The 27,406-nt window shown below is 28.3% G+C and overlaps 1 protein-coding gene across 1 annotated transcript in view; it reads left to right on the top strand.

Annotated features, from left to right (window-relative positions):
• Positions 1-17,300: 17,300 nt before the first annotated feature.
• Positions 17,301-27,406, top strand: part of LOC136082288 (uncharacterized) — an 88,058-nt gene continuing 77,952 nt past the window's right edge. The window contains exon 1 of the mRNA XM_065801015.1: positions 17,301-17,413. Within this exon, the coding sequence (XP_065657087.1) occupies positions 17,350-17,413 (64 nt within the window). The 5' untranslated portion in view covers positions 17,301-17,349. The remainder of the gene's footprint in view (positions 17,414-27,406) is intronic.

Below are 27,406 nucleotides of genomic sequence, written 5' to 3'. Positions count from 1 at the left end.
TGTTATTAATGGCTTAAAGAACTAACTGTTTACTTTCTCTATTTTTTGTTTTGATTTTGCTGCATTTATTTCTCAATACAACAAATTAACTCATTTATATATACATACAGATTATGGGTAAATAAATAATAATTATATGTATCTGGAATTAAATTAGTTTATACATTTACATACATAAGATTATGCGTGAAAAAATGATAATTACCTGTACCCGGAATTAGGTATCTTTTTTTTTTATTTTGCTTGTTTCTGCCTTATTTTGAATTTATTTTTAGAAGTAATATATTTTTTTTGCATAATATTAATCAGCGTCATATTTAGCACAAAGTAAGTTAGACAAAGTAAGACAAAATAGTGCTTGTTCAATTTTTATTTAATTTGCAAACCTAAGTTTGTTTTTTCTCTTTTATTTGTTATTTTAATTTTGTTAGATTTCGAGTTGAAAGCTAACACAATTGTAAATAAATTTTAGAATTATTTTTTATATCATTCGATATGTCTTGGGTTAAAGTTTATTTATTAAAACAAATATATATATATATATATATATATATATATATATATATATATATATATATATATATATATATATATATATATATATGTATGTATATATATAAATTCGATATGATATGAAAGATACAAAGCTTTTTATAAAACCGTTTATAATTAGGTTCATCCGTAATTAGGTGTTTTTACGGTATTGGTTTACAAATAAATTTGCCGAAATGGAATGGGCAATTCGTATACGAACAACCCAGGTAAGCCCGTTGTTCATAGACGAATATGAACAACCGGGCTCACCCGGGTTAATGGTTTACTTGTGAAAGTAAGGCTGTGATTATTGTGAAGACATTTTTTTGATAAAATCGAAAAATGATTACAAAAACTATTAACATACTTGTACAAGTAAAGTAATTGTTTTGTTTTCAATTTTTGTTATTTACAATTTTTAATTATAACAATTGTAAATAATTATAATTGTATAAATTACATTAGTTTAATAACTCCTAAGTTTAAAAACCCCTAATTTGAATATATTTAGGTTGATTGATTACTGAAGTCTAAAAATAGTCCTCTATATTTCAAGGAAGAAGAATGTAGGACATATTTTTTAAACAATTTAATCATAAGAGTTAATTAATAAAAACTTCAATCTCGACATGAAGTTGTACTTAGTTTGGTGTATTTAGACAGAGCAGAGTTTTTAATTTGGAATTTTTTACAAAAAACAAACAGTGATCTAATATTCCAAGCAAAAATCCAGCATGAAAATAAAAAAATTAATTGGATAAGCACACTCATCAACTTAGCAAAAAAATAAAACTTGATATTTCAGTACTGTGTCTTTTTTGCTTCTTCCTAAAGATTTTGTATATATTTATCGTATTGCTAAAAAAATTAGGGTTAATTTTTACATACTAAGAAGTAGTGCAGAAGTAGCACATTTAATTTATTGAGTTTTGTGCTTGTTCAATTCCATCCATTTCTATACTATGCCACTCACTCATGTTTACTTGTGGTTTCTTTTTCCATACTATGCCACTCACAGAGTGGCATAAAATCGAAAAAGAAACCACGAGTAACCATGAAAACCCTAAATTGAATAATAGTTGCAATAACAACTATTTTTGAATTTTGTCAAATTATAATAAACTTTTCTATTAAAAACTTCTTTCTATAATTCTATTAAGGTAGATTATGGTAGCATGAGCACCCTAAGCGAAAATTGGAATAATTTTAAAAATATTTATGCTGGATCCAAAATTTTTGCGAATAAACAATTTTTAGGGATCACTACTCATAATCCACTTAGATATTTAGGCACCCAAATTTTTTTCTTAAAAGTACAGGTTTTTAAAGGTTTTAAAAAGTTGCAAAGTTGCTCATATTACCCAAACCACTTGGTAATATGACCACTTTAAATTAGCTCAAAAAAATAACATTAATTAAGTAAAAAATACTAACCTGTAAAGTACTAAATTTTGAAATATAATGATTTGTTATTAACAAAACCAAAAATAGTACTAAAATTTCGCGCCCCAGATTTATTCATGCGTGATGATATTATTTTAACAACGCACAAAATTTAATGGCGTTATAATTAGATGATAGCCGTCAATTACACCATATAATTTTAGGCTAATTATACTATTTTCACCACATAACGTTGATTCAAACAATACAAAGCAATTTTAACGGTTTCTCAATGGGCATGATATCGTCCAGGGGACGTCAATGAGACGTCCAGCGGATGTCCTCCGGACGACGCGTGCCCACAGTTTACATCTAAGAAATCATTAAGTATGCTCATATTATCATGGTGCTCATATTACTCTAATCTATCCTAAACATAGTTGTTTTCAGAACAAAAAATTATGTTTTAGAAAGTCCTTTTTTTATTACTAGTTAACTTCTATTATTCCATTATTTTTTAAAATTATTTTAAATTATTACTGGTATTAAATCATTACTAGTAACTAAATAACTGGTACTTAACTTGTAAATAACTGGTAAATAACTTTAACTTAACTGGTAAATACCTGGCATAATAAACTTTAATTTAACTGGTATAATAAACTTTATAATAATAATATTTAACAATAATATATTATTTTTAATAATATTTTTATTATTAATATATAATTTATATTAATATTATTAATATTAATAATATTATCAATATTAATAATATTATTAATATTATTAATACTATTAATATTATTAATATTATTATTATTATTAATATTATTAATATTAATAATACTATTAATATTATTAATATATAATTTTATTAATATATAATTTTTAATAATATTTAATAATAATAATAGTTTTTAATAATAGTAATAATAATATAATAATAATAATAATTTATAATAACTGGTATATTAAACTTTATAATAAACTGGTAAAATAAACTTAATTTAACTGGTAAATAACTGGTAATTAAAAAATCTGGTATTAAGTTAGAACTGGTATTAAATTATTACTGGTATTAAATTATTACTGGTAAATTAATATTTTAAATTATTACTGGTAACATGTAACCCAATACAATCTGCTTGTCCTGCTGCCTTGTTGGATACGCCTTTTTAGGCAAAGGCTAGGAGATGCCGACTCCAACAGAAAACACACCCTACCTTGGGGTTCTTGGTTGAGTAAAGGCTAGAAATGGTGTCTCGATAAAAATACTCATCTTGGGCAGATGTTAAATGCACCCGGCTACTGTCTTGTAGAAGGCCTCCTAGGCAAAGACTTAAGTCGTCAGGTTTCCCGAACTCTGTGGTAGCTCTCAGAGAGGCTGATTCCATCAACAACTGAAAAATCTCAAAGTATTAACAGTGCCATTTAACGCTTGGATGGTGTCTCTGTTTGTACTTTTGGTGTGCATAGCGGAGGCCACATTTGGAGCCCTTTGTTACGGCCTAAGGTTTATTAGTAGTAATGAGGCAATTGCGTGGGCTATTAAACAGTGTTCTGAATACTATCAATGCTTTGAGTCAAGTTCTTCAATTTAATTTAAAATGAAAAAAGTACCAAAAACTATAAAACACAAAAAACCATTGTCATCACCAAGTTCTCTAAACCTATCATTCACTAATATTTGTGGTCTTCGAAGTAACTTTCCTTCTGTTGAGGCTTATCTTTTGCAAAGTTCACCAGACCTACTTGCTTTTTGTGAGACTAATTTGAGTTCAGCTGTCTCATCATGTCATCTTAGCATTGTTGGTTATCTTCCTTTAATTTGTAAAGACTCCAATAGTCACATGCTTGGCCTGGGTATTTACAATCGTAAGAATTCACCCATTTGTTGTGAAACTAGGACTGAATCCACAGACTATTCTTTCATGTGCTTTTGTTTAGCACCACTTCACTCTATTGCCTTTCTATTTGTTCTATATCGCTCTCCTTCATCTTAAGACTGCACTCTTTTTGATGTTATTTCTGATCATATTGACCAAGCCCTCTCTCTTTATCCATCAGCTAATATAGTTGTCGTCGGTGACTTTAATGCTCACCACTCTGAATAGCTTGGCTCCAGTGTCAGTGATTCTCTAGGCATTAAAGCCCACAACTTTTACTTTTTTCAATCTCTAACTCAAGTAGTCAACTTTCTAACTCGCTTTCCTGACAACCCAAATCATTTACCTTCCCTACTCGAGTTATGTCTTGTTTCTGATCTTAGTCAGTGCTTAGTTTCTCCACATTAATCCTTAGATGCTTCTGATCACAGTTTTATTTCTCTTAAACTATTATCTCATTCTTCTTCATTGTCTGAATCCCCCTATAATCGAACCTCTTACAACTACAATAAAGCTTACTCGGATTATTTCCGTTATTTTCTTCGTGACGGCCCTTGGGTAGAAGTCTTTTGTCTTCCTGTCGACAAATGTGCATCTTACATAACTTCGTGGATTCAGGCTGGAATGGAATCTTTTATTCCCTTTCGACGATTCCAGGTCAAGCCTTACTCTCCTCCATGGTTTTCCTCACACTGTGCTGCTGCGATTGCCAATCAAAACCGTTACTTCCATATTTATCAGCAAAACGATTCTCCAGAAAACAGGCGTCTGTTTATTACTGCTAGAAACAATTGTAAAACTTTTCACAATATCATCTCTTGATTCCACTAGTTGCGTTCTACCTGATATTGCCAACAAACAGGTTGATCCATTGCTTGACATTTATATCACTCCAGCCTTTGTATCTAAAGTGATTTCCTGCCTAGACTTTTCTACAGCTTGTGGCCCGGACAACATACCTGTTATTGAATTGCAAAAGTGTTTTCTGGAGCTGTCGTCTATACTCTCACATCAATTCAACAAGTGCTTATCAGAGTGATGTTTTTCAGCCTGCTGGAAAGCGGCATCTGTTATCCCTATCTTCAAAAATTCTGGAGAGCGATCTGATTCGTCTAACTACCGTCCCAAAAGTCTTCTTCCTATCATAAGCAAGGTTTTTGAATCTGTAAATAAAAAACACTTAATGTCTAATCTTGAATCTAATAAATTACTTTCTGACCATCAATATGGGTTTCGATCTTCTCGTTCTACAGCTGATTTGCTAACAGTAATAACTGATAGATTTTCTCGTGCATTAGACAAAGGTGGAGAGATTAAAGCCATTGCTCTTGTCATTTCAAAAGTTTTTGATAAAGTTTGGAATGCTGGTCTTCTCCATAAGCTTGCTTCTTATTGGGTATCCGGCAACATATTTAAGATTATTGAATCCTTCTATTCCAATCGTAGTATAAAAGTTGTCATCGATGGACAGTACTTTTCTTCTTATTCTGTAACTTCAGGGGTTCCTTAAGGTTCGATTCTTGGCCCTATACTCTTTTTAATTTACAATAATGATATTTCAGATATTCTCACATCTAAGGTGGCATTGTTTGCTGATGACACTACCATTTATTCTTGTCGTGATAAGAAACCAACACCCTCTGATTGCTTGGTGGGGGCATTTGAGCTTGAAAAGGATCTCACTTTTGCTACAGCATGGGGCTCACAGTGGCTGGTGAACTTCAATACAGATAAAACTCAATTTTTTTTAGCCAATCGTTATCGCAATAATTTAGATCTTTCTATATTTATGAACGGTGATGTACTCGATGAGTCATCTACTCTTCATCTTCTAGGATTAACTCTTGCTTCCAATTATTCTTAGAAACCGTATATCAAATCAGTTGCAAAATTAGCATCTGCTAAAGTTGCATCTCTTTATTGAGCTTGTCACTTTCTTACTTCGGATTCTATTCTCTATCTTTATAAATCTCAAATCCGGCCTTGTATGGAATACTGTTGCCTTATCTGGGGCGGATCTTCTAATGATGCCCTTTCTCTGTTAGACAAGGTGCAAAAACGCATTGTAAACACAGTTGGACCTGCTCTTGCAGCCAACCTCCAACCATTTTGACATTGTTGTAATGTTGCTTCTCTTTCTCTTTACTACAAATACTATAATGGGCACTGCTCTAAAGAGCTAGCGTCTCTCGTGCCATATACTAAAATTCATTCTCGCTTAACTCGTCATTCAATTAAGTGTCATCCTTTTTCTGTGACTGTTCCTAAGTAATCCAAAAACACTTTTTCGTCTAGCTTTTTTCCTCGAACATCAGCTCTTTGGAATTCGCTTCCTTCATCTTGCTTTCCTGATTCATATAATTTGCAATCTTTTAATTCGTCCCTCAATCGTTATCTTGCTCTACAATCTTTATCTTTTCTCTTTCAGTAACTTCCAACTTTAATTAGTGGCTGCTTGCAGTCTTGTTGGAAGCAAAGATGTTTAAAAAATAAAAAATTTTTATAAAATTCTCTTATGAAACAAAAATAAAATTAAAAAACTGCTTTTTTAAAACAAAATTTGAAAATAAAATTAATCACGCATAAAACTGTATTAGGCAGTTTTTTTATCAGTTGTACATACGTATATATTATATATGAGGTTATCATATGAAAAATGACCTCTTTGCAAATTTTTGTAAATGAGACTGGGGCTAGTTAGAACATTTTTGTACATCTGTACATTTTTGATATTTTTTCTTGTCTACCAACTACTATTGGTAGACAGTTTTTTTACATTTAATGCTTACTAGATGTCTGGACCCGTATAGTGCGGTTCTTGGTAAATCTGTTCCACACCGACTATTTCTATACATTTTTTTATTACGGTCTTTTTACTTCAATAGTTTTAAGTAAAAAGTAGAAAAATAATTCATTTAAAAATCTTGGCTTTGGGTTAACGATTAATGTTCTCTATTTAAAAACTTCTCATTATAAACTACTAATAATAAACGGAGGTAATCCCCCCCCCCCCCTCTCTTGTTTATTATTTATAAAGTTCTTTATATAGAACGCATATTAGTTTTTTGCTCTTTTCGCACACATAAAGCTTATTAGAACTCTAACCATGTTTGAATGCAATACTACCTATTTTATGAAAGAAAATTGACTCTTTATTGTGTTAGATGCACATTTTTATCTAATTAATTTCATTAAAGCGTTTATAACATTAGTATTTCCAACATTGGGGTCGTCCACAAATTACATCAAGCAATTTTCGATCGTTTTACCCCCTCCACACTCTTCTTGTTACAACATCTCTTTAGTAATAAGTTCAGTATGAGTCGTCACAAAACCACTAACCCTTCCCCCTCCCAAAACGTGACGTAATTCATGGACGATCGTATATGACAAAAGTTGACTCTCCCTCCTCCAAGTTTAATCGGCTGTTGAAAAGACTTATTTAAATTAAAAATAATCAAGATTAGTTTTAATTCAAATTAAGAGGAGAAAAGAGAAGCTTTTGCTAAAATAAAATCCCAAACAAAAGTATATAATTTTGTCATATATGCGTATATATTTAATTATTTAAGTACCGTAAAATCGCCTTAGTTCAGTCACCATGTAATTTCGGCTATTTAAGAATAAATCGAAACAATGCATGCGTATTTTAATTTTTACAACTTTTTTCTTCTTACATATATTGGAGAATTATTTCAACAGATTTATTTCTGAATATTTTAGCATCTATTTATAATTCTTATGCATAAAGTGATAACAAATATTATATAATATTTGTTGTCACTTCGTGAATAAGAATCATAAAAAATGATGTTTATTTGAAACCTGCCAAAATAATTTGTTTAAAAAAGCTTTGAGTTTTGAAGTTATGCTTACTGTTGAAATCTAAAATATAATATATCGAATAAAACGACTTAGTTAATCTCTAGTAATATTAAGAGCCACCAAATTAACAATACTTAAATTTTATTCTATTTTTTTTTTATTTTTAAATGTTAAGTACTCTTTTTCTTCAAATTCAGTAAAATTTAAGATACTTTAACTTCGTTCACTTGTGAATAATGCAACAACGCGTCACCAAATGATAAAAAAGGACAATTAGCAGGAATATCGTGAAATATTGATTGTGAAAAATGTATGAGAACCAGTTACAAAATAAAAATTGAATTTTGTTGATCTGCGCTGAATTAAATCCTTTGGATATAAAAATTTCAAAACTGTTCATATTATTAAAACTTCAAATAAGTGAACTCTGAAAGTATTGATAAAATTTAGGATATTTAAGAGCAGAGCCGTACCGAGCCATTTTTGCGCTTCTGGCAAGCAAGAAAAATGCGCCTTACCTTTACCCAGACAAAATTTCAGTTGGGCCAGATTTTTTAAGTTTTTCATCATTACAGCAGTTTGATAATTAAAACTTACTGTTTCTGACTGAAAATGAAAACAACCTAAATCTGTCTCGTATATCTAAGAGAAATTTTTGGCTTTTATTTTAAGTTCATCTACTGAACCACTTTAGAGAATGAATTCCTACAGAGGAAGTAAAAGTTGGTGGAATCAGCAGACATATTTCCACCACCACTTATGTAATAATTCTGTCAAACACAAAGTTGCACTGGGATCCGAATTCTGCTTCTGCTGTGAGGTAGAAAACGACCGGGGCTTTGGCTTGGGCCAGGTTTGATAACACATAGCCGCGACCGGGGATGAGTTTATGATCAGTGCTGCATTAATATTGATAGATCCTATACAAATGTTATTTTTAATTGAAATTTATGATATGATTTATAATTAAAAACAATACTTTTATAAGATCTATCAATATAAATGCAACTCCGGTCATAAACCCGGCCGGGGGCTGCATTAAAATTGATAGATCCTATAAAATATTGTTCTTAAATAAAATTCATATCATAAATTTTAATTATAGATAACATTTTTATAGGATCTATCAACATTAATGCAGCCCTGACCATAAATTTGGCCATGTGTTATCAAACCTAGCCCCGGCCATAGCCCCAGTTGTTTACTACTGTGAGGAGGTACAAGTTGTCTTTAGTTTGTTTTCCCGGTCAAATAAAGAAAGAGTTTGACACTAGAAATTCAACAATCACAAAAAACTGTGATAAATTTGAATGATAAGATCTTTTGCACTTCAATCTCAGACAGCATTTGTCATGGATCGTGGATAATGGATTCGAAAATTTGAAGAATTTTTTTGATTTGTCTGTGCAATGGTTCTTTCTTGGTGCACTACCTTTTGTCACTGTTTTAATAAGAATGTGAATGTTTTCATCAGTTTTTTCTATCTTGATGCCGAACTTAAAAAATGTTTAAAAAAACTGATTGTTTTTAATTGTTTCTAAAAACGCAATCATGAGTGGGGAAACCTCAACAGCATGGATATCAACAAGATTCAAAATGTTAGCTGCACATGGAATAAGTCTTGCTTAATCGCAGAGAGAATGAATGTGAGCTTTGGCGCTTTTGTATTTTCCAGATATACTAACGCAAACCTTAAGACGTCCTTCTCTAATTTTTCAGTGGTCTCTGTTGCAACACCTTCTCCGATTTTTGGTGAGATTCCATGAAGTCCACAAAACGGAAAAAAACTCATTCAACTGAGAACATATTCAAATATATTTGAAATATCTAATTTAGATAATTATTATTAACTAAATAATAATATTTAATTATTTTTAATATCAGTTTCTTTAATTGTATTTATATGTAAAAACTATAAATATAAAAAATAAATTTCAATACTAATTAGGTTTAAAATGAATATTTTGTTTTTTTGAAATTTATTTTTTTAACTATATATATATATATATATATATATATATATATATATATATATATATATATATATATATATATATATATATATATATATATATATATATATATATATATATATATATATATATATATATATATATATATATATATTTGTAGTTTATTTCGTCATTTTCATAATAAGTTATTTACAAAATATTTTGAGTTAAGATATGACCGGAGCAGGCAGAAGACAAAAGTCTTATCATCTAGCCCCGTTGTATCGTTTACACTATCATAAATCTATCATAAATTTTTAAAATATCAATAAAATAATATAAATACTTTTAAATAAACATTTTATATTTTTTAATAAAAAAAAAAAAATATTTATACATTCATAAAAATATATATGTATAAAAAAAAAGAAATAAATACAAATTTAGATAAATAAGCAAAAAAAAATATATGTTCTACTTTTAAGCAAACGAAAGAAAAGTTAAGAATTGAAAAAGAAGATATTAAAAATAAAATAGAATTTGAGATATGTCATAATCAAGTAACTGTTTTTTAAAATAACTTTGAAAGTTTGAAGTGAAATTAAAGTTTTACTTTTAATTGGAAGGAATGAGTTCCACAAATGCGGCCCTCGGTATGCTATCGAGAAATTAGACTGTTTTAATAAGGTTTTTGGTACCTGATAGTTATGCAATGAATGCTTTGTTTGATATTTATGATTTATAATAACAAAAAGGTCGTCAAAAATGTTTGGCAGCATACGATATTTAAATCTAAACATGAATAAAAGAATACTGTAAATATTTAATTGATAAACATTAAGCACTCCAAGCTTTTTAAGCAGTGGATTGGCACTGGTGTATTTTTTAGCATTTAATATAAAGCGGCTTGCTTGTTTTTGTTTATTTAAGATACGCTTTAATTTTGACGGATAAATGCTGGCCCACGCAATATTACAATAACTGATATAGCTATGGATAAGCAAAAAGTAGATAAGTTTTAAGCAGTTTTTATCCAACATATGTCTTGTCTTGTACATAACTCCAATACTCTTTGAAATTTTATTTTCTATTAAATTAATGTGGTCTTTCCAACTTATTTGTTCGTCAAGTAAAACGCCTAAAAATTTAATGCAGAATGTCCTTTGTAAATTAGTTTTTTCTATTGAAATATATGGGAGTTTTAGGGGCAAAGTTTCAGATTTGGAGGGTTTAGAAAAAAGAATATATTTGCTTTTAGTTTTATTTAGAGAGAGTTTGTTAGCCTTCAACCATTCATTGAGGTTGTCAAGCTCACGATTCATAGTGATAAAGATTGATTCTATGTTTGAGTGGGTATAAAAAACCTGAGTGTCGTCAGCAAAAAGATTGAAATTTAATACACTAGAAGATAAGTAAATATCGTTTATATAGATATTAAATAATAAAAGCCCTAGATCCTAAGAATAGATCCCTGTGGAACTCCACAAGAAATGTTTTCTAGTTTCGTACAGGTATTGTCATAAGATACACATTGTTTGCGATTATTAAGATAAAAAAAAAACCATTTATAATTAATATTTTTGACACCATAATTTCTGAGTTTGTAAAGAAGAATAGTATGGTCCACAGTATCGAAGGCCTTTGAGAGGTCAATAAAAACCCCAAGAGTATATTGGTTGTTTTCAAATCCGTTTAAAATTTCATATAGTCTTTGTTTTTTCTTTGAAGATTTAATAAGCCCTTTTGTAATCCAGGGACTTTGCAGATTTTTAAGCTTAGTTTTTATTTCCTTCATCGGAAACGCTTTATTGTAAGCATTAATGAACTCATTGTAAAAAAAATCATAAGCTATATTAACATCTTTGCAATTATTGAGTTGTTTCCAATTTACTTTGAGTAAATATTTTCTAAACGCCTCAATATTAATTTCATTAATCTGCCTTTTTACTTCCCTTTGTACTTTGCTTTTTTTTCCTTTTTTAAAAAAATCCGAAATGAAAAAGATTGGAAAGTGGTCGCTTATATCGCTTTTTATGATTCCGCTTTGAATGTTGCATGTCGTAAAGTTGTTAGTAAAAATATTATCAATGAGAGATTCGGTTTGAAAAGTTACGCGAGTAGGTTTGTTAATTAAGGGAATAATGTTGTACTGAAAAAGAGTGTTTGAGAAACGTTTTACATCGCTATCAGTTTTAACATTAAGAAGATTTAGGTTATAGTTTCCCGTGATGTAAATTTGTTTGTGTTTTACTTTTTTTACGTAGCATTTTAAGTGTTTTAAAAAAGATTTCTTATTTCCGCATGGCGGTCTATACAAAGCAGTTATTAAAATGTTTTTTTGATTATTGTGGTTTAATAATTCGATAGTTAGAAATTCAAAGTCCGCGTTTTGAATACTTAAAATTTCTATTTTCTGAAAATGACCAATGCCACCACCTCGAGTTTGGTGGATTGCCTTATAACCTGGAATTTGAAAATTATTTTTTTCATTTCTGCACCATGTTTCTATTAAGCATATTACCGTAAACTCAGAGTTTATATTTTTAAGCATTGATTTAAAACTTTCAAAGTTTTTGTTCATACTACGAATGTTTAAAGTTAGAGTTGAAAATAACATTTGTGACGCATTCATGAGGTTAGATACTTCCTCAATATCAAAATAGTTAGAGTTGATTATGACGTCCTCAAAAAAGTTTACATCTGGATCATTATCATTATTCAAAAGAAGTGTGTTTTGTTTATTAAAAATTTCTAAGAGATTTGTTACGTTTGATTTGTTAACCATTTTCATTATTATAATATTTAAAATTAAGATTAAAAATGATTAGATTTCTAGCTATATCATTTTGAATTATTATAAACATTTTTTAAAATAATAAGTTTGTCATACCTGACAATGACATTTTCTCCATTTAATTTTCTCACTTTCGCTTTAGAAAATAACTTCCTTCGTATTCTTGCCGTCTCTTGAGAGAAATCTTCATTCACGTAAATATTCAGACCTTTGAGTTTTCTTGTTATTTTAGAATGTTTGATTTATCTTTAAACCTTAACAACTTCAATATAATGGTTCGGGATCGGGCTTCTTTTCTAAATCCAACTCGATGCGCTCTTTCAATTTCGACTCCTTTTACTCCTAAATATACAAATAATAAATTCTGAACCTTTAATTCAGTTTCATCCCAAGTTTCGTTGAAATTTTCAGGAATTCCGTCTATCCTATTTTTCGTTGATATTTTCAGGAAGTCCGCCTATCCGTTATTACGCCGCGACCTATCTTCGGAGATTCTGCATTTTTCGTTTAAAATTGTAATATTATGAGAGCTTTCAAATTCTTTAGAATCATTTGCAGCTTTCACCTTTTGGTCGATTAAATGTTCGTGAAAATATAAGCTTTCTTTTAAGTCTTTTATATCATTTTCTAGCAAGTGTATTCTTTTATTGCAATCCAATGTTTTTGTTTCAATATCATCTAGGCGTGTATTGATTATTTTTAAATTATCGCTAAGTAAGTCCACAAACACTTTTTCTTGTTCTTTAAATAATGTCCGTATTTCTTTTTTGTGCTGAATAAACATACCTTTTATTTCGGATAAAGTAAGAGCCATTTTTAATTTTTTTTTTTTCTTTCTTATTTGAGCTGTTAAAATTACGTCTGTTCACCACGGCGGTCGAGTATATATATATATATATATATATATATATATATATATATATATATATATATATATATATATATATATATATATATATATATATATATATATATATATTTATATATATATATATATACATACATATACAGTGTCCTCAAAAAAAAATGGGACATCATGACTTTTTTGTTAAAAGTCATAAAAATCAATGTTGTATCACTTATTTTAAATCTTTTTTTCTTAATTATAAAATTAGAACAAAAAATGAACTATACTATTTAATAAAAAAACAAAAATAATTGATTAAACTTTTGAAATTCAACTTAACTACAGAATTGTTAGAAAACTAACATAAATGAAAAAATTGTATACATTTTTTATAATAAAGTAAAGTTCATTGTACCATAAAATTTGTTAAAATTATTGGTTTTCTATGTTATATACTTAATATATATAAACTATTTTAATAATTAAAATGAAAAGAAATTTAAAAAAAGGAGGCAAGCCCTCAAATTAACAACAGGTAAAAAAGGATATCTTTAACATTATATTTCATATTTCCCATTAAAGTTTTCCTCATTATAAAGTGTTACATGTAATTTTATATTGTTTTTTTGCAGAGTAAATTTATTTTTAACTTTTCAAAATGACATTTTGACTCAAAAAAATTTATATTATTTTATTTGAATTAAATTTTTTAGCAATTTTATATAACTAGAAAATATAAATAAATGGCAACAATGGCAAAGTTAGATGCTTTTGATTCTACTAATACAAAAATTCAACCATTAAATAGGTATAAGACATTCATACTTTTAGTATTTTAGTATTTAGTTTGAACTATATCATTTGTTAACACTTAAAATTCATTTTTACCAATTTAGGAAAAAATACGTTTCAGACTTTGATAAAGGTAGAATATTTCAAATGCACAATGCAGATTGGTCTTTGCGTAAAATTTCCAAACAAGTTGGATGTGGTAAATCTACAATTCAAAGAGTTGTGTCCAGATTTATTTCTCGAAATTCAATAGCAGAAAGTCAGGGTCAGGAAGAAAACGAAAAACGACAGAAAGAGAAGATCGATTGATTGTTATGGAAGTGATGAAGAATCGTAGGATATTAGTGAGTCAGATAAAGCAAAATTTAAACCTTGAACACTTATGTAACAATACAATTGTTACAAGAATAAAGAATGGTGAAAAATTTACTTTAGGGTGGCAAACAAAAACGCCTTTTATAAACGAGAAAAATCGTGTTAAGAGATTAAAATGGTGCAGAAATCATTTAAGCTGGACTTCAGATCAATGGAAACGTGTCATATGGACAGATGAATCACTTTTTGTGCTTTAATATGGTAATCGAGAAAGAATCTGGGAAAAAAAAAGGTGAACCATATAATCCAGAATGCGCACGTGCCACAGTAAAACATGACAAAAAAAACATGGTTTGGGGTGCATTTGCTGCTCATGGAGTGGGAAACCTGTACAGAATTGAAGCAATTATGGATCAACATAAGTACCATTATATTTTAGTTCACTAATTAAAACCTAGTATAACACATCTATTTCCAGATAGAAACTATATATTTCAGCAAGAAAATGACCCAATGCATACAGCAAAAAAAAATTAAAGATATATACAAAAGGCTGGTATACCTACCTTTGAGTGGCCGGCACAATCACCTGATCTTAATCCAATTGAGAACTTGTGGTCCATATTAGATTCTTAACTAAAAAGCAGAAAACCTTGTAATGAAGATGAATTATTTTTGACACTTTTTAAAGGTTGGAATTCACTGGAAGTTAACTTGTTAACAAAACTAGTTGAAAGCATGCCCCACAGATGTCATGCAGTTATTGATGCAAAAGGTTATGCGACGAAGTATTAAAAATGAATATTATACTTAAAACTGATTGAATTTCTATTTAGTTGCATCAAGGGAAAATGTAATTGTATTAAGCATTTTATATAGATGTAAAAAATTAGAAAACATACTCAGTTTTACCATTCTTTTTTAAAAATGTTGAATTTTTTTATTTTAATTGATTTTTACTAATTCCATAGTTTTTTTATAAGTCTAACTGTTTTATTGACTTTTTATTTATTTTTAATGGCAAATACTGTGTAATAAAAGTTATTATTTGACATATTTTAAATAAAGTTAGAAAATATTTGAGAAAAAATAATTTTTTTTGCTTTTTTTAAAAAAATCATGCTGTCCCATTTTTTATTGAGGACACTGTATATATATATATATATATATATATATATATATATATATATATATATATATATATATATATATATATATATATATATATATATATATATATATATATATATATATATATATATATATATATATATATATATATATATATATATATATATATATATGTATATATATATTTGTGTTTATATATATGTATGTATATATATATATATATACATACATGAACATATTAATTATAAACACTTTAATCAAACATACAATACTATAAGTATAACTTTCAGCATATAAATTAGTGATAACGATTAATTTCCACAATAAATTAAGTTAGATTACCAAATCTGTGCTTTATATAAATTAGAACCCTGACCGCTATTTATTAGCATATGAATATGATATAAGTTGCTATTGGTCAAATATTTGTAAATATATTTCAATTATCAATTATTAAATTGTTGTATGATTACAAGAACTTTTACGGTTTAATGCAACATTCAAAGTCAAAGATAATAGACACTATAAAATTGTTGTCAATTTGGTCTTTGTTGCAAGACTTTCTCCGATTTCTCGGTGAGATTCCATGAAGTCCATGAAGTATTGTTAGTTTATTTTAATTGTACTTATAATGTAAAAAATATAAATATAAAAAATAAATTTCAATACTAATTAGGTTTAAAGCTAATATTTTGCTTTTTTGAAACTTTTTTTTTTTTTGTTCTATATATATATATATATATATATATATATATATATATATATATATATATATATATATATATATGGGTAGAATTCAATAAAAAAATTTTTGTATTATATTTTGGCTTTTTAGTGTTATCTTTTTAACGGTTTGTTTTTACTGTAACGATTTCTTTGTAACTATTTTATTTATTATACTTGATGACGCTGATCACGATAGATCAGCGAATTATCGAAATAACTATATATTATTAAAGTATATGTATATATTTTTAAAAAGTTTATACGCAGCCGTATTTATTGAATTTTACCCATATTTTAACGTATAACAAGAAAATGACTTTCAAAGATTATATATGTATATATATATATATATATATATATATATATATATATATATATATATATATATATATATACACACACACACACATACATAAACATGTTAATTATAAACACTTTAATCAAACATACAATAATCTGGGTATTACTTTCGGTATATAAATTAGTGATGACGATTAATTTGCACAATAAATTAAGTTAGATTACCAAATCTGCGCTTTATATAGATTAGAACCTAGACTGCTATTTATTAGCATTTGAATATGCTATAAGTTGCTATTAGTCAATTATTTGTAAATATATTTCAATTATCAATTGAAAAATTGTTGTCGAAAATAATAGAAACTATAAAATTTTCGTCAATTTAACAAAAATCATTAAAAGCTGACTGTTAAGCTAAAAAAAAAAAGCAAAACTAATATTAATGCTCATGGTTGAATGTTTTCAATAATAAGTCTTCTGTTATAGTCATCCATACTCTTTTAATCCCTCTTAGTTCAAAAATTAATTTCAAAGTATTAGTTTATTTGCATGAGTAATAGTTTTGATATATTTAAGAGTATATTTGATTTACTTTCAGTCTAATGAATTAAGCTTTTGGCAAGGCTCTATGGTAAGTATATTATTTAACCAAAACATAAATTAATTTGATCTTTTGTACTTGCTTTAAGGAACTTATAATTTTATAGATTTTTAAGGAAATTTATTAATAGTATTAAATAAATAATGTTCTTATATATATATATATATATATATATATATATATATATATATATATATATATATACATATACACACACACAAACAAGAATAACAATAACTAAAAATTCATTTTAGTTTATCATGGGACTTTCTTCAGGCAGTTTGATTTTTGTTTTTTGTATTATATTAAAAGTATGCAATGCAGGTATGATATCATAAAATTTGTTTTAATAATATAAATACTCAAAATGCTATAAGTAAATGTAAAGGTCATGTTTAGAGGCAATACAAACATATAAATTTATTATAAACAAACGTCACCCATAAATTCTTAATTGTTTCCGCATTCGTTTCACAAACTAAAACCAGTTTATTTGTTATTATTTTCATATGGTTTTAGTACTTTAGATAGGGATAATTTTACTTTTTTTCACATATGACTTTACTCGTAATTTTGATTTTTATTATAATCAAAACTCAATTTTTTAATTTTTTTTTATTCAAGTTTATTTAAACCTGTCTTCTACATAATCATTAGGATAATCACCAATGTAGTATAAAATATAGTAAAATACTTTAATTGTTCTCGAGCTATTGCAATCACCACAGTTTAAACATAGCGTGACGTTATAGGTTTATAATCGTAAATAAGTTTGGTGTTTCCTTCATGCTTTAAAGTTTAGTCTATATAATCTAGTCAAATTTATGAAACCGCAAAAAGCTCACCTCAGTCTGCGGAGCCAAACCGGAGCTAATGCCGCTAGTTTCTGTTAATTCCGTTGCCGAAGGAAAAAATGTAGTTATCTTGTGTTGTCTTTCTCTCTCAAAATGGAAAAAACTGTTAACAACTAACAACAATATTGAATTTCCAAAACTTAATTTTTAATTGCTTTTGAAACTGTTTGTAATAATATTTGCCATTTTTTTAATTAAATTTTTTCATAGATTTTTTTCTTTATTTAAATGTATTTAACCATGTTAAAAATAAACTGCATAATACGGCGGAAGCCGAACCAGAGTTTGAATCATGAGTACTTAAGAGCTGTAGATGTTCTTAGCGTATTTAAGGTGCTTTTTTAAGAAATTGTCATCGGTCAGTTAATAATTTAAACAATTGAGATACTTCCATAAAAGATCTAATCAGCAAGATAACAATTACATTATTTAAAGAGTAAACAAAGATCTTACTTAGGAATACAAGCAATATTCTAAAATTTATTTAAAATGTATTATGCCTATCAAGAGTTTATATAATTTAAGTTATATAACTTAAATAATATAATTACGTTATATTTTGGAATCCTAACTATAATTTCTTTTAATTTTGTTATCTTTAATTTCCAGAACTGTGAAAGCTCAAGCTCTTAAATGCTATTTTTAAGTGAGGACTTTGCTCAGTGCTGGAATTTAACCAATGCAAAGACATTTAAGCAATAGAAAATTCCTCAAGTAAATAGAAGAAAAAGAGCCACCAAATTACAACTTACAAATTTACAATTATAAAGTATTTTGGTTAATTAGACTTTACAAAGTGTTTGTATTTCACAAGCATGTATTAAAAAATCAGAAAAAACAAACAAATAAGGCTACAAATGTAATTTGTCCACTAGGTAGTTTTTTTTTGGTGTTTCTTTGTTTTGCTTTTGTTTAAATATGTCGTAAAATACACACTTCTATTTAGAAAAAATAATAGTATCTAGGTTTTATAAAAGAGATTATAGTGATCTTATCATCACCTTTACAATTTTAAAAACAAAATAATAAAAAATTACAATAAATTATACTATGAAACTGAAAATGTAAATCTATAGAATAACCGTAATAATAATATCAAAAGAAGGAAATAAAAAACTTTAAAAAGTAAAAAATGTTAAAATTAATTTTATAAATCTGTATAAATCAAAGAAATAAATCGTTCAATATAAATCTTGTAAGTCAAAGTTAATTTTAGATTAATAGTAACATAACACGTCATCCATAACAAGAATGAAATATTTTATGTGTGATAAGAATCATGTCTTTTAAGGCGCTTGGGAATAGCGGTTGTGAAATGTATATATATAGTTTATATTTATCAGTTTGTGTGAATGTCAGATTGTAAAATAATAGTAAGGAAATAATAGCAGTGATTTCATGGAGAGTGATGTCTCAAGGAAACATACAATAAATTCCCAACAATATTTTTAAAATTTGAGACACTTTATCTATCTGATTGCGTTACAAACAAAAGATCCGCTATAAGTGGCCGTCTGATGGCATTCCAAATTGTGATAAATGTGACACCCACTAATCTTCTACTAAGTAACCGATGAGCAAAACTAGAACAGACCTTCCTTTAACTTTTCACTATTATATTGTTACTATATATTGTCAATTTGCATTTTTGCAGTCTCTTCTTTAAGCGTCTGTAACTTTATATAGCATATGTAAATATGTAATAAATATTGTCGTTTTAAAAAACCATTAAGCTAGAAGATAGAATCAAGTTTATAATCTGCTTATCAATGAAGCATAAGTTTTTTATTCATTGTAAAATATTTAAAATATGAGAATTTCTACAATCATTTTTAAATAGCTCACAACTTTCATATTCTAGGAGCTTAATGCTGAGTGACATGGAGCGGCAATTTTTCTCATTCAGAGATTTTTACCTTGTTTCAAAAATAGTGGTTATAGTAACCTTATCTGCAACTTTGTCTGATTTCATTATTTATATATTTAAGATGATGAAACTACAACATTTGTCATAGTGAAAACATGAATAAATTGAAGCTATCCAGTCCACTATGTTACATATATGGTCTTGTAATCATTAGCTGTCTTTCAAGGAGAATGACCTTACACTTATTTCAAATCAAATTTCATATTGTACTATCCAAAGTACTGTGTAAAAAAGAAGAATTAAATAAAGAAGATTTACATAATTAAAGGACATTTACATAAAGTATAGAACTAGAAATGTACGCTAAAATGCAATGGGTTTGGGATAGGATAAATGAAGGTAATAATGCTACAGCAAAAAAACAACCATCATTAAAAATTTAAAAATAGTAATTAAACTAAGCTAATAATTAATAATAATAACAATGATAATAGTAACTGCAAAAACAACAACAATAATAATAACAACAACAACAAGTATAATAATAATATTAACAATTAATAAAAGTGAGAATGGTTATAGTAAAAATAACAATAATGATATCGCACACGTACATTTGTCACCATGTACAACACATAACTTACAATCAAATGACATTCATAACTCAATATCCATAATTTTTGACTTTTAGCACCCTTGATCTGGGTGTACGCTATTATTTCATGGGCGCCGGCAGGATTTTTTACAAGGGAGAAGGGGGTAGGCAAAATGAAATTCAACAGTGATATTTCAAAAACTACATTAATGCATCAATTAATCAAGTCATTTTATTAGACCAGCGACAACAGAAAATTAAAGAAAATGTAAAAATAAAAACACAAGAATTAAATCATTGTTATTCAGTAAATAGAAATTGTAGTCGTTTGCGTTCACTGCCAAACTTATTAACAATTTGTTCCATAAATTCAGATTTTCTGGAGCGTATTTTTTCACGATGCACGCTTAGCATGCAAAGCCCAGACAAACGCTCATTGGACATGGTTGATCGTAGACAAGTCTTCACGCGCCGCATTGTACTGCGCCTATCCCTATTTAAGTCAATCGATGTATGCACTCTTCACTGCGCCTATCCCTATTTTTTAATTAATTTAAGCATGAACTGTTTTCGGACTCAGAAGGAACATTTCTAACAGTTATAATTTAAAAACGCAGTTTGGTGAAAAACTTGCCAATAATATTCAGAGCTTTTGGTCAAAATAAGAATAATGGCTGCGCTAAATTAGCAACAGAAACGTTTGCACAGATCAGTCGTTAAAAAGAATAATTTTTCAGACCATATTTGTCATACGCATGCGACAGCTGTCTTAAGATTGAGTGAAGCTAAGTAAAAAACTCGTAATATGAACATTTCCAACAATTTCTTTTAGTTGAAAAACAACTTCAAAACTAAAGGAACACTGATTTATAATTTAATTTACTTACATAAAGTTTAATTGCTACATTTTTGAAAATATTATTGTCTATAGCTATGCTCTTATAAAGCAATGCTTTTATATTCAAATAATAATTAACCATTTTGTAACGGAAAGGAAATAACTCAAATAAATTTTTTGCCCGGCACTCTAGTGCACCAGAGTACTTTCATGTCAGCACTAGTGCTGACATGAAAGCAAACCTTATCCAGCATAACATTTATCTTTCCTTAGTTACATTGCTAGGTTTTTAAATTCTGATGAAAAAGAAAGTTAAATATAGTCACATTGTTTTAATATTTTAAAAATAGAGTGGTAAGGAAACTCTTTCAAATTATCTCTGGTGTAACTTTACGCCTACTCATAGTTGGTCAAACAGTTTATATCTTATGGGATGGCATCTTATACAAAACATTTTCCATCAGTATTGGAGTGCGAAAAGAAGGTGCGCTGTCTCCTCTGCTATTTATTGTATATATTAATGATTTTAGTGTTCTGGGCAATAAAACTACCATAGGCTGCTTGGGTCCTTCTCTCATTAACCGTTTTCATTATGCTGATGGTATTGTCTTGTGTGCACTGTCAGCTAAAGATTGCCAGATCTTACTTGACTTATGCTCTGGGTATGCTGTGAAACATGAAATAGCTTATAACAAAATTAAATCTTAAATAATATATTTTTTTTACGAGCCCCTTGTAAATATTTCTTGTCTCATATTGTCTAACATGGCTCTTACATACACTATGCAGTACAAATATCTTAAACATTTGATCTCAAACAATTTGCAGGATGACAAAGATATTCTAAAACAAGTATGTTCTATCAATGCTAAAACTAACCTCATCCGTAAAAAGTTCAGCACAACAAATACAAGCAAAGATCAAGATAAAAATTTACGATACATTATTTAATATAAATTGTAAATATAATTAATGTCAGACACTTATATAACTATAAAATAGTCAATTAAAAGATACCTAAAAAAATAAACAAAGAAAAGACAGATAACAACTAAGTGACACCTACAAAAATAAACAAAGAAAAAATAAATGAAAACAAAAAGGTATTCACACAAAACATAGAAGCAACCTTAAACTGTTTAAGAACCAAATCCACTATAGCTACATGATATAGAGATATCACCTGATGTGAGTAGAAAATTTATGTTTATTTACACACAAAAGTTGTTGTAGCGTGTATTTTGTTTTTAAAATGAAAAGTGGTTCACATAAACAGATAAAAAAAAATTAAGCTGTCTCCTTGACTAATAATGTCCTGAGTTTTAAGTAGGTGAGTTCAGCAAAAAACAATGTATCTATAGCAACATAACTGTTCTATAACAATATCAACTTTTTAAACTCTTCAACTGTTTTTCTTTTTTCATCATTTATTTGCAGCATTTTTTATATCAAGTGTGATGACATTTTCAAAAATTATTTATATATTTCTTTCATTCTTTTTTTTGATTATTAACTGTTTCTTTTATGTCTTATATTGACTGTTCCTTTCAATACCTTATATTGGCTGTTTTTTTCTGTCTTGTATTGGCTGATTTTATACGTCTTATATTTACCGCTCTTCTATTGGGAGTTTTAAAAGTAGAGTATTTACAAGGTTGAGATTTGTTTTAATTGAAGATTTTATTTAAAACCAACAGGTATGTGGTGACAAATGATCAAAAAAAAATCCCGCCTAAAGAATCATAAGAAAAAAAAACTACCCAATAAGTTTAAGAGTATTTAGTTATTATCTATTTATAATTATTTTTGTTAATAAATTATTAGCCAGGTAATTTTATAAGTTTCAGACAATTTGAATGTCTGTTAATGTGATATATATATATATATATATATATATATATATATATATATATATATATATATATATATATATATATATATATATATATATATATATATATATATATATATATATATATATATATATGTATATATATAAATATACATATATATATATATATATATATATATATATATATATATATATATATATATATATTGATGTGTTTATTATTTATATCAATATAACTTATATATAAATACATAATTATGCCCAGGTCTTACTAATAAATGAAAAGATTAAATGTCATTTGGTAGTTGATTATTCCGAAACTTTTAATAAGTATATATAATAAGTATTATAAGTATATATTAGACGCTTTTACCTAAGATTGAAACCATTGCAAGCATAATTTTCAAATACAAAATTTAAAGTACCTTTGCTCAGCATACAACCAAATACCTTTATCCAAAAGAGATCAGCCATAAACTGCTTTTGAATCTGACTATAAGTTACGGTAATATACTATGATGCCTTTTGAAGTTACTAATGGATCTGTATGCTTTCAATGCCAAATAGATGGCTTTGTTAAAAAATTTGAACTGACTGACTTGCACTTCTCGTTAAGTTACCTCCACCTGATAATGCTAAATTTTTACAACATATTATTGGAATATTCTCGTACTATGTAAAATGGATAAAAAAGTTTTCTGTTAAAATTAAAACCTTAAACTCTGTTACTCAATTCCCCATCAATCAGCAGCAATAATCAGCTTTTGAAACATTAAAAAATGAGATTGTTTAATCTTCCATGCAAACCGTTGATTAGAATATACCTTTACGGCCACACTTAATCAGATGGAAGGATCGTTGCCATTCACATTCTCTTCAACAGAATGAACAATACTATTCATCAGTGGATGAAACAGCTCAAGCGATAGTCAAAGCCATAGATTAATAGTGCCATTTTCTTCTGGGTTGACATTTCTTTCAGATCACTGACCAAAGGTCTGTGGAATTTATGTATGATTAAGAATTAAGCAGTAACGGGTGATGAGGAAATTATCGGACAAAATAAAAACGTCAATAACTTATTTATAAATAAAAAAACAAACTACTATTATATTTTTTTTAAACAAAGCATTTATCTTTTAATAAAAATATATTATTTTTTATATGAAAAAACACCACCATCTGCAATTGATCTCAATTTTGCTCTGACGCCTTTCATATGCGACTGTAAAAAGTTTAAATCAATTTCTTGTAGTTTTAGTTTAATGCGATCAATCAAAACTTGCTCTGTTGAAGCTTGCCAATCTCCATCGTAAACCTTCTGTACCAAATGTCCCCAAAAATTTTCAATTGGTCGTGCTTGAGGTACATTTGGGGGATTGGATTCTTTATCAACGTAATAGACATATTGGTCCATCCAATTTAGAGAATCTTTAGAATAATGAGATCTTGCTAAATCTGGCCAAAATAAATAGTTAAAGTCTCCATGATACTTGTGAATAAATGGAAGAGGTCGTTTTTCTAAACATTTATTAATATAGATTGATGAATTGATCGTTACAGCCTTGGAAGTGCAAAACAATGGCTCGGACATACCACGGTCAGATATGGCTATCCACATTATTAATTTTTTTGGAAACTTCTCTTTTCCTATAAAACGAACACTTTCTGAGCATGTCTTTTTGTTGTTTGTGTAGTATCCAGAATTTCCGGGCATGTTGTCCCCTGCAAAACAAAAGTATTTTTCGTCATCGATGACTTGAAGCGATTTTGTGTTATAGAGTTGGTTAACTAGTTTCCTGCTTCTTTTCTTTGCCTTTGTTTGTTGTTCTATAGCGTATTTTGGAGTCTTTTCACGTTTTCTATATTTAATATTTATTTTTTTAAACTGACGACCAATTGTCGATTGATTTACACCAAATTTAATACCTATTTTTCTCTGACTGACCCCTTTTCGATTGTTGACAAGTCTCGTTAATTCGGCTTTCTTTTCTCTAGTCCAGGATGTCGGACAACCAGGGTGCTTTCTATCAGAAAACGATTGAACAGTTTCAAGTCTTTTTAGGTTATCATATATTGTACTTTAAGCAAATCCTTCCTTTTCAAAATGATTTACAATTTTTTTTTTTATATATTAGGTTAATTTACAAAAAACATTTTTAGTCGCTTTCGAAAAGATTCTCGTTCAGCTGCATTTAACCTCATTTTAAATAATTGTGTTTCAAATAATAAAGTTTATATTTTATAGAACGTTTATGCCTACGCATAAAACCACAAAAACTAGTTATTATACTCAAATAATGAAATTAGGATTTGTCCGATAACTTCCGCATAACCCGTTAAAATAAAGAATGATAAAATAATGCTTTAGAGAATATCCTTGTCTCCATATACTTATGATATTCATTATTGTCCTGGCCAATGTAATAGTGATCCAGATACATTTATTTATGTTAGATGTGCAGCAATAAGTTCAGAATCATTATATGATTTGCATGCTGCACTTTGCCATCCTGGTATTACTCGCCTCCATCAATTTATTTGATCAAGTAACCTCCCTTATTCGGTATAAGATGTAAAGCAAGTATGCAGAGATTTCAGAATGTGTAAAGAAATAAAATCCAAGTACTATCACCCGAATGATGTGCACCTAATTAAAGCAACTCAGCCATTCGAGTGTATATCTATTGACTTCAAAGGTCAATATACGTTCTTCAACCATTACCTTCTTCAACCTCTGAACAATATATGCTAACGGTTGCAGACAAATACTCTTGTTTTCCTTTTGCTTATCCTGTAAAAGATATGACAACTCAGACAATAATAAACTGTTTAGCTGATTTTTTTTTCATATTTGGTATACCTAGCTATTTTCATTTGCATTGGGAATCCTCATTAATATCTTCTGAGTTAAAGCACTGGTTCTTATCAATAGGAATTGCAATTAACAGAACAACCCCTTACAACCTGACGGGAAATTGGCAAGTTGAAAGATACAATGGAATTATTTAGAAATAAATTTTACTCACTCTGAAATCTCGAAATCTGCCTATATCATAATGGAAAAGAGTTTTACCTAATGCATTTCATGCTTCAAGATCTCTATTATGTACTTCTACTAATTGTAGTCCACACAAACGTCTTTTCAATTTTCAACAAAGATCATTATCTGGGTCCTCAATTTCTTCATGGCTTGTCAACCCAGGACCTGTCCTTAAAAAAAGAAATGCGATGCAAAATTCAATAAACGAGGTGCAACTCATTGAACCAAATCCTCATTATACTTATGTGAGATATCCTAGTGATCATGAAACTACTTTGTCTACTAAACAGCTGGCTCCCATCAGAACAAGATCTATAATACAAACATCAAACAATAATTTAGAAATAGCAGCCATAGGTAACTATACTCAAATTCTTAATGGTAGTAATGAAACAACTTTAACCTATGAAAAGGAACTAGAAAACAATCTAAAAATCAAATAGACATTCTTTCTCGTAGATCTTCACGAATTTCTAAAGCGCCAGAAAACCTAACTTGTAAATACACCTGAAAACTTTTAAGAGGAGGGTTAATGTTATGTTATTGTTGTATATAAATGTTACATAGTTTTGTAGCTCTTTTGATTGTAATGAATACCCAAATTAATTGTGTTGGCTGAAAAGAGCTATACTTATACTAGCCTATAAAAAAATACATAAAGTATATATAGTATAGTACAATACTTATATGTTTTTTTTTTTTTAAACATCTTCGCTTCCAACAAGGCTGCAAGCAGCCACTAATTAAAGTTTGAAGTAACTGAAAGAGAAAAGATGAAGATTGTAGAGCAAGATAACGATTGACGGACGTCTTAAAAGATTGCAAATTATATGAATCAGGAAAGCAAGATGAAGGAAGCGAATTCCAAAGAACTGATGTTCGAGGAAAAAAACTAGACGAATAAGCGTTTTTGGAGCACTTAGGAACAGTCACAGAAAAAGGATGACACTTAATTGAATGACGAGTAACGCGAGAATGAATTTTAGTAGATGGCACAAGAGACGCTAGCTCTTCAGAGCAGAGCCCATTATAGTATTTGTAGAAAAGAGAAAGAGAAGCAACATTACGATGATGTGATAATGGTTGGAGGTTGGTTGCAAGAGCAGGTCCAACTATGTTTACAATGCGTTTTTGCACCTTGTCTAAAAGGGAAAGGGCATCATTAGAAGATCTGCCCCGGATATGGCAACAGTATTCCATACAAGGCCGGATTTGAGATATCAGGTTTTGCGCTACACCTACATTAAAAACAGACTGCGCCACTTTGG

Source organism: Hydra vulgaris, chromosome 07, assembly GCF_038396675.1.
Source record: "Hydra vulgaris chromosome 07, alternate assembly HydraT2T_AEP".
Taxonomy (NCBI): domain Eukaryota; kingdom Metazoa; phylum Cnidaria; class Hydrozoa; order Anthoathecata; family Hydridae; genus Hydra; species Hydra vulgaris.
Note: the sequence above shows the minus strand (reverse complement) of the source record. Positions and strands in the feature narration are given on the sequence as shown.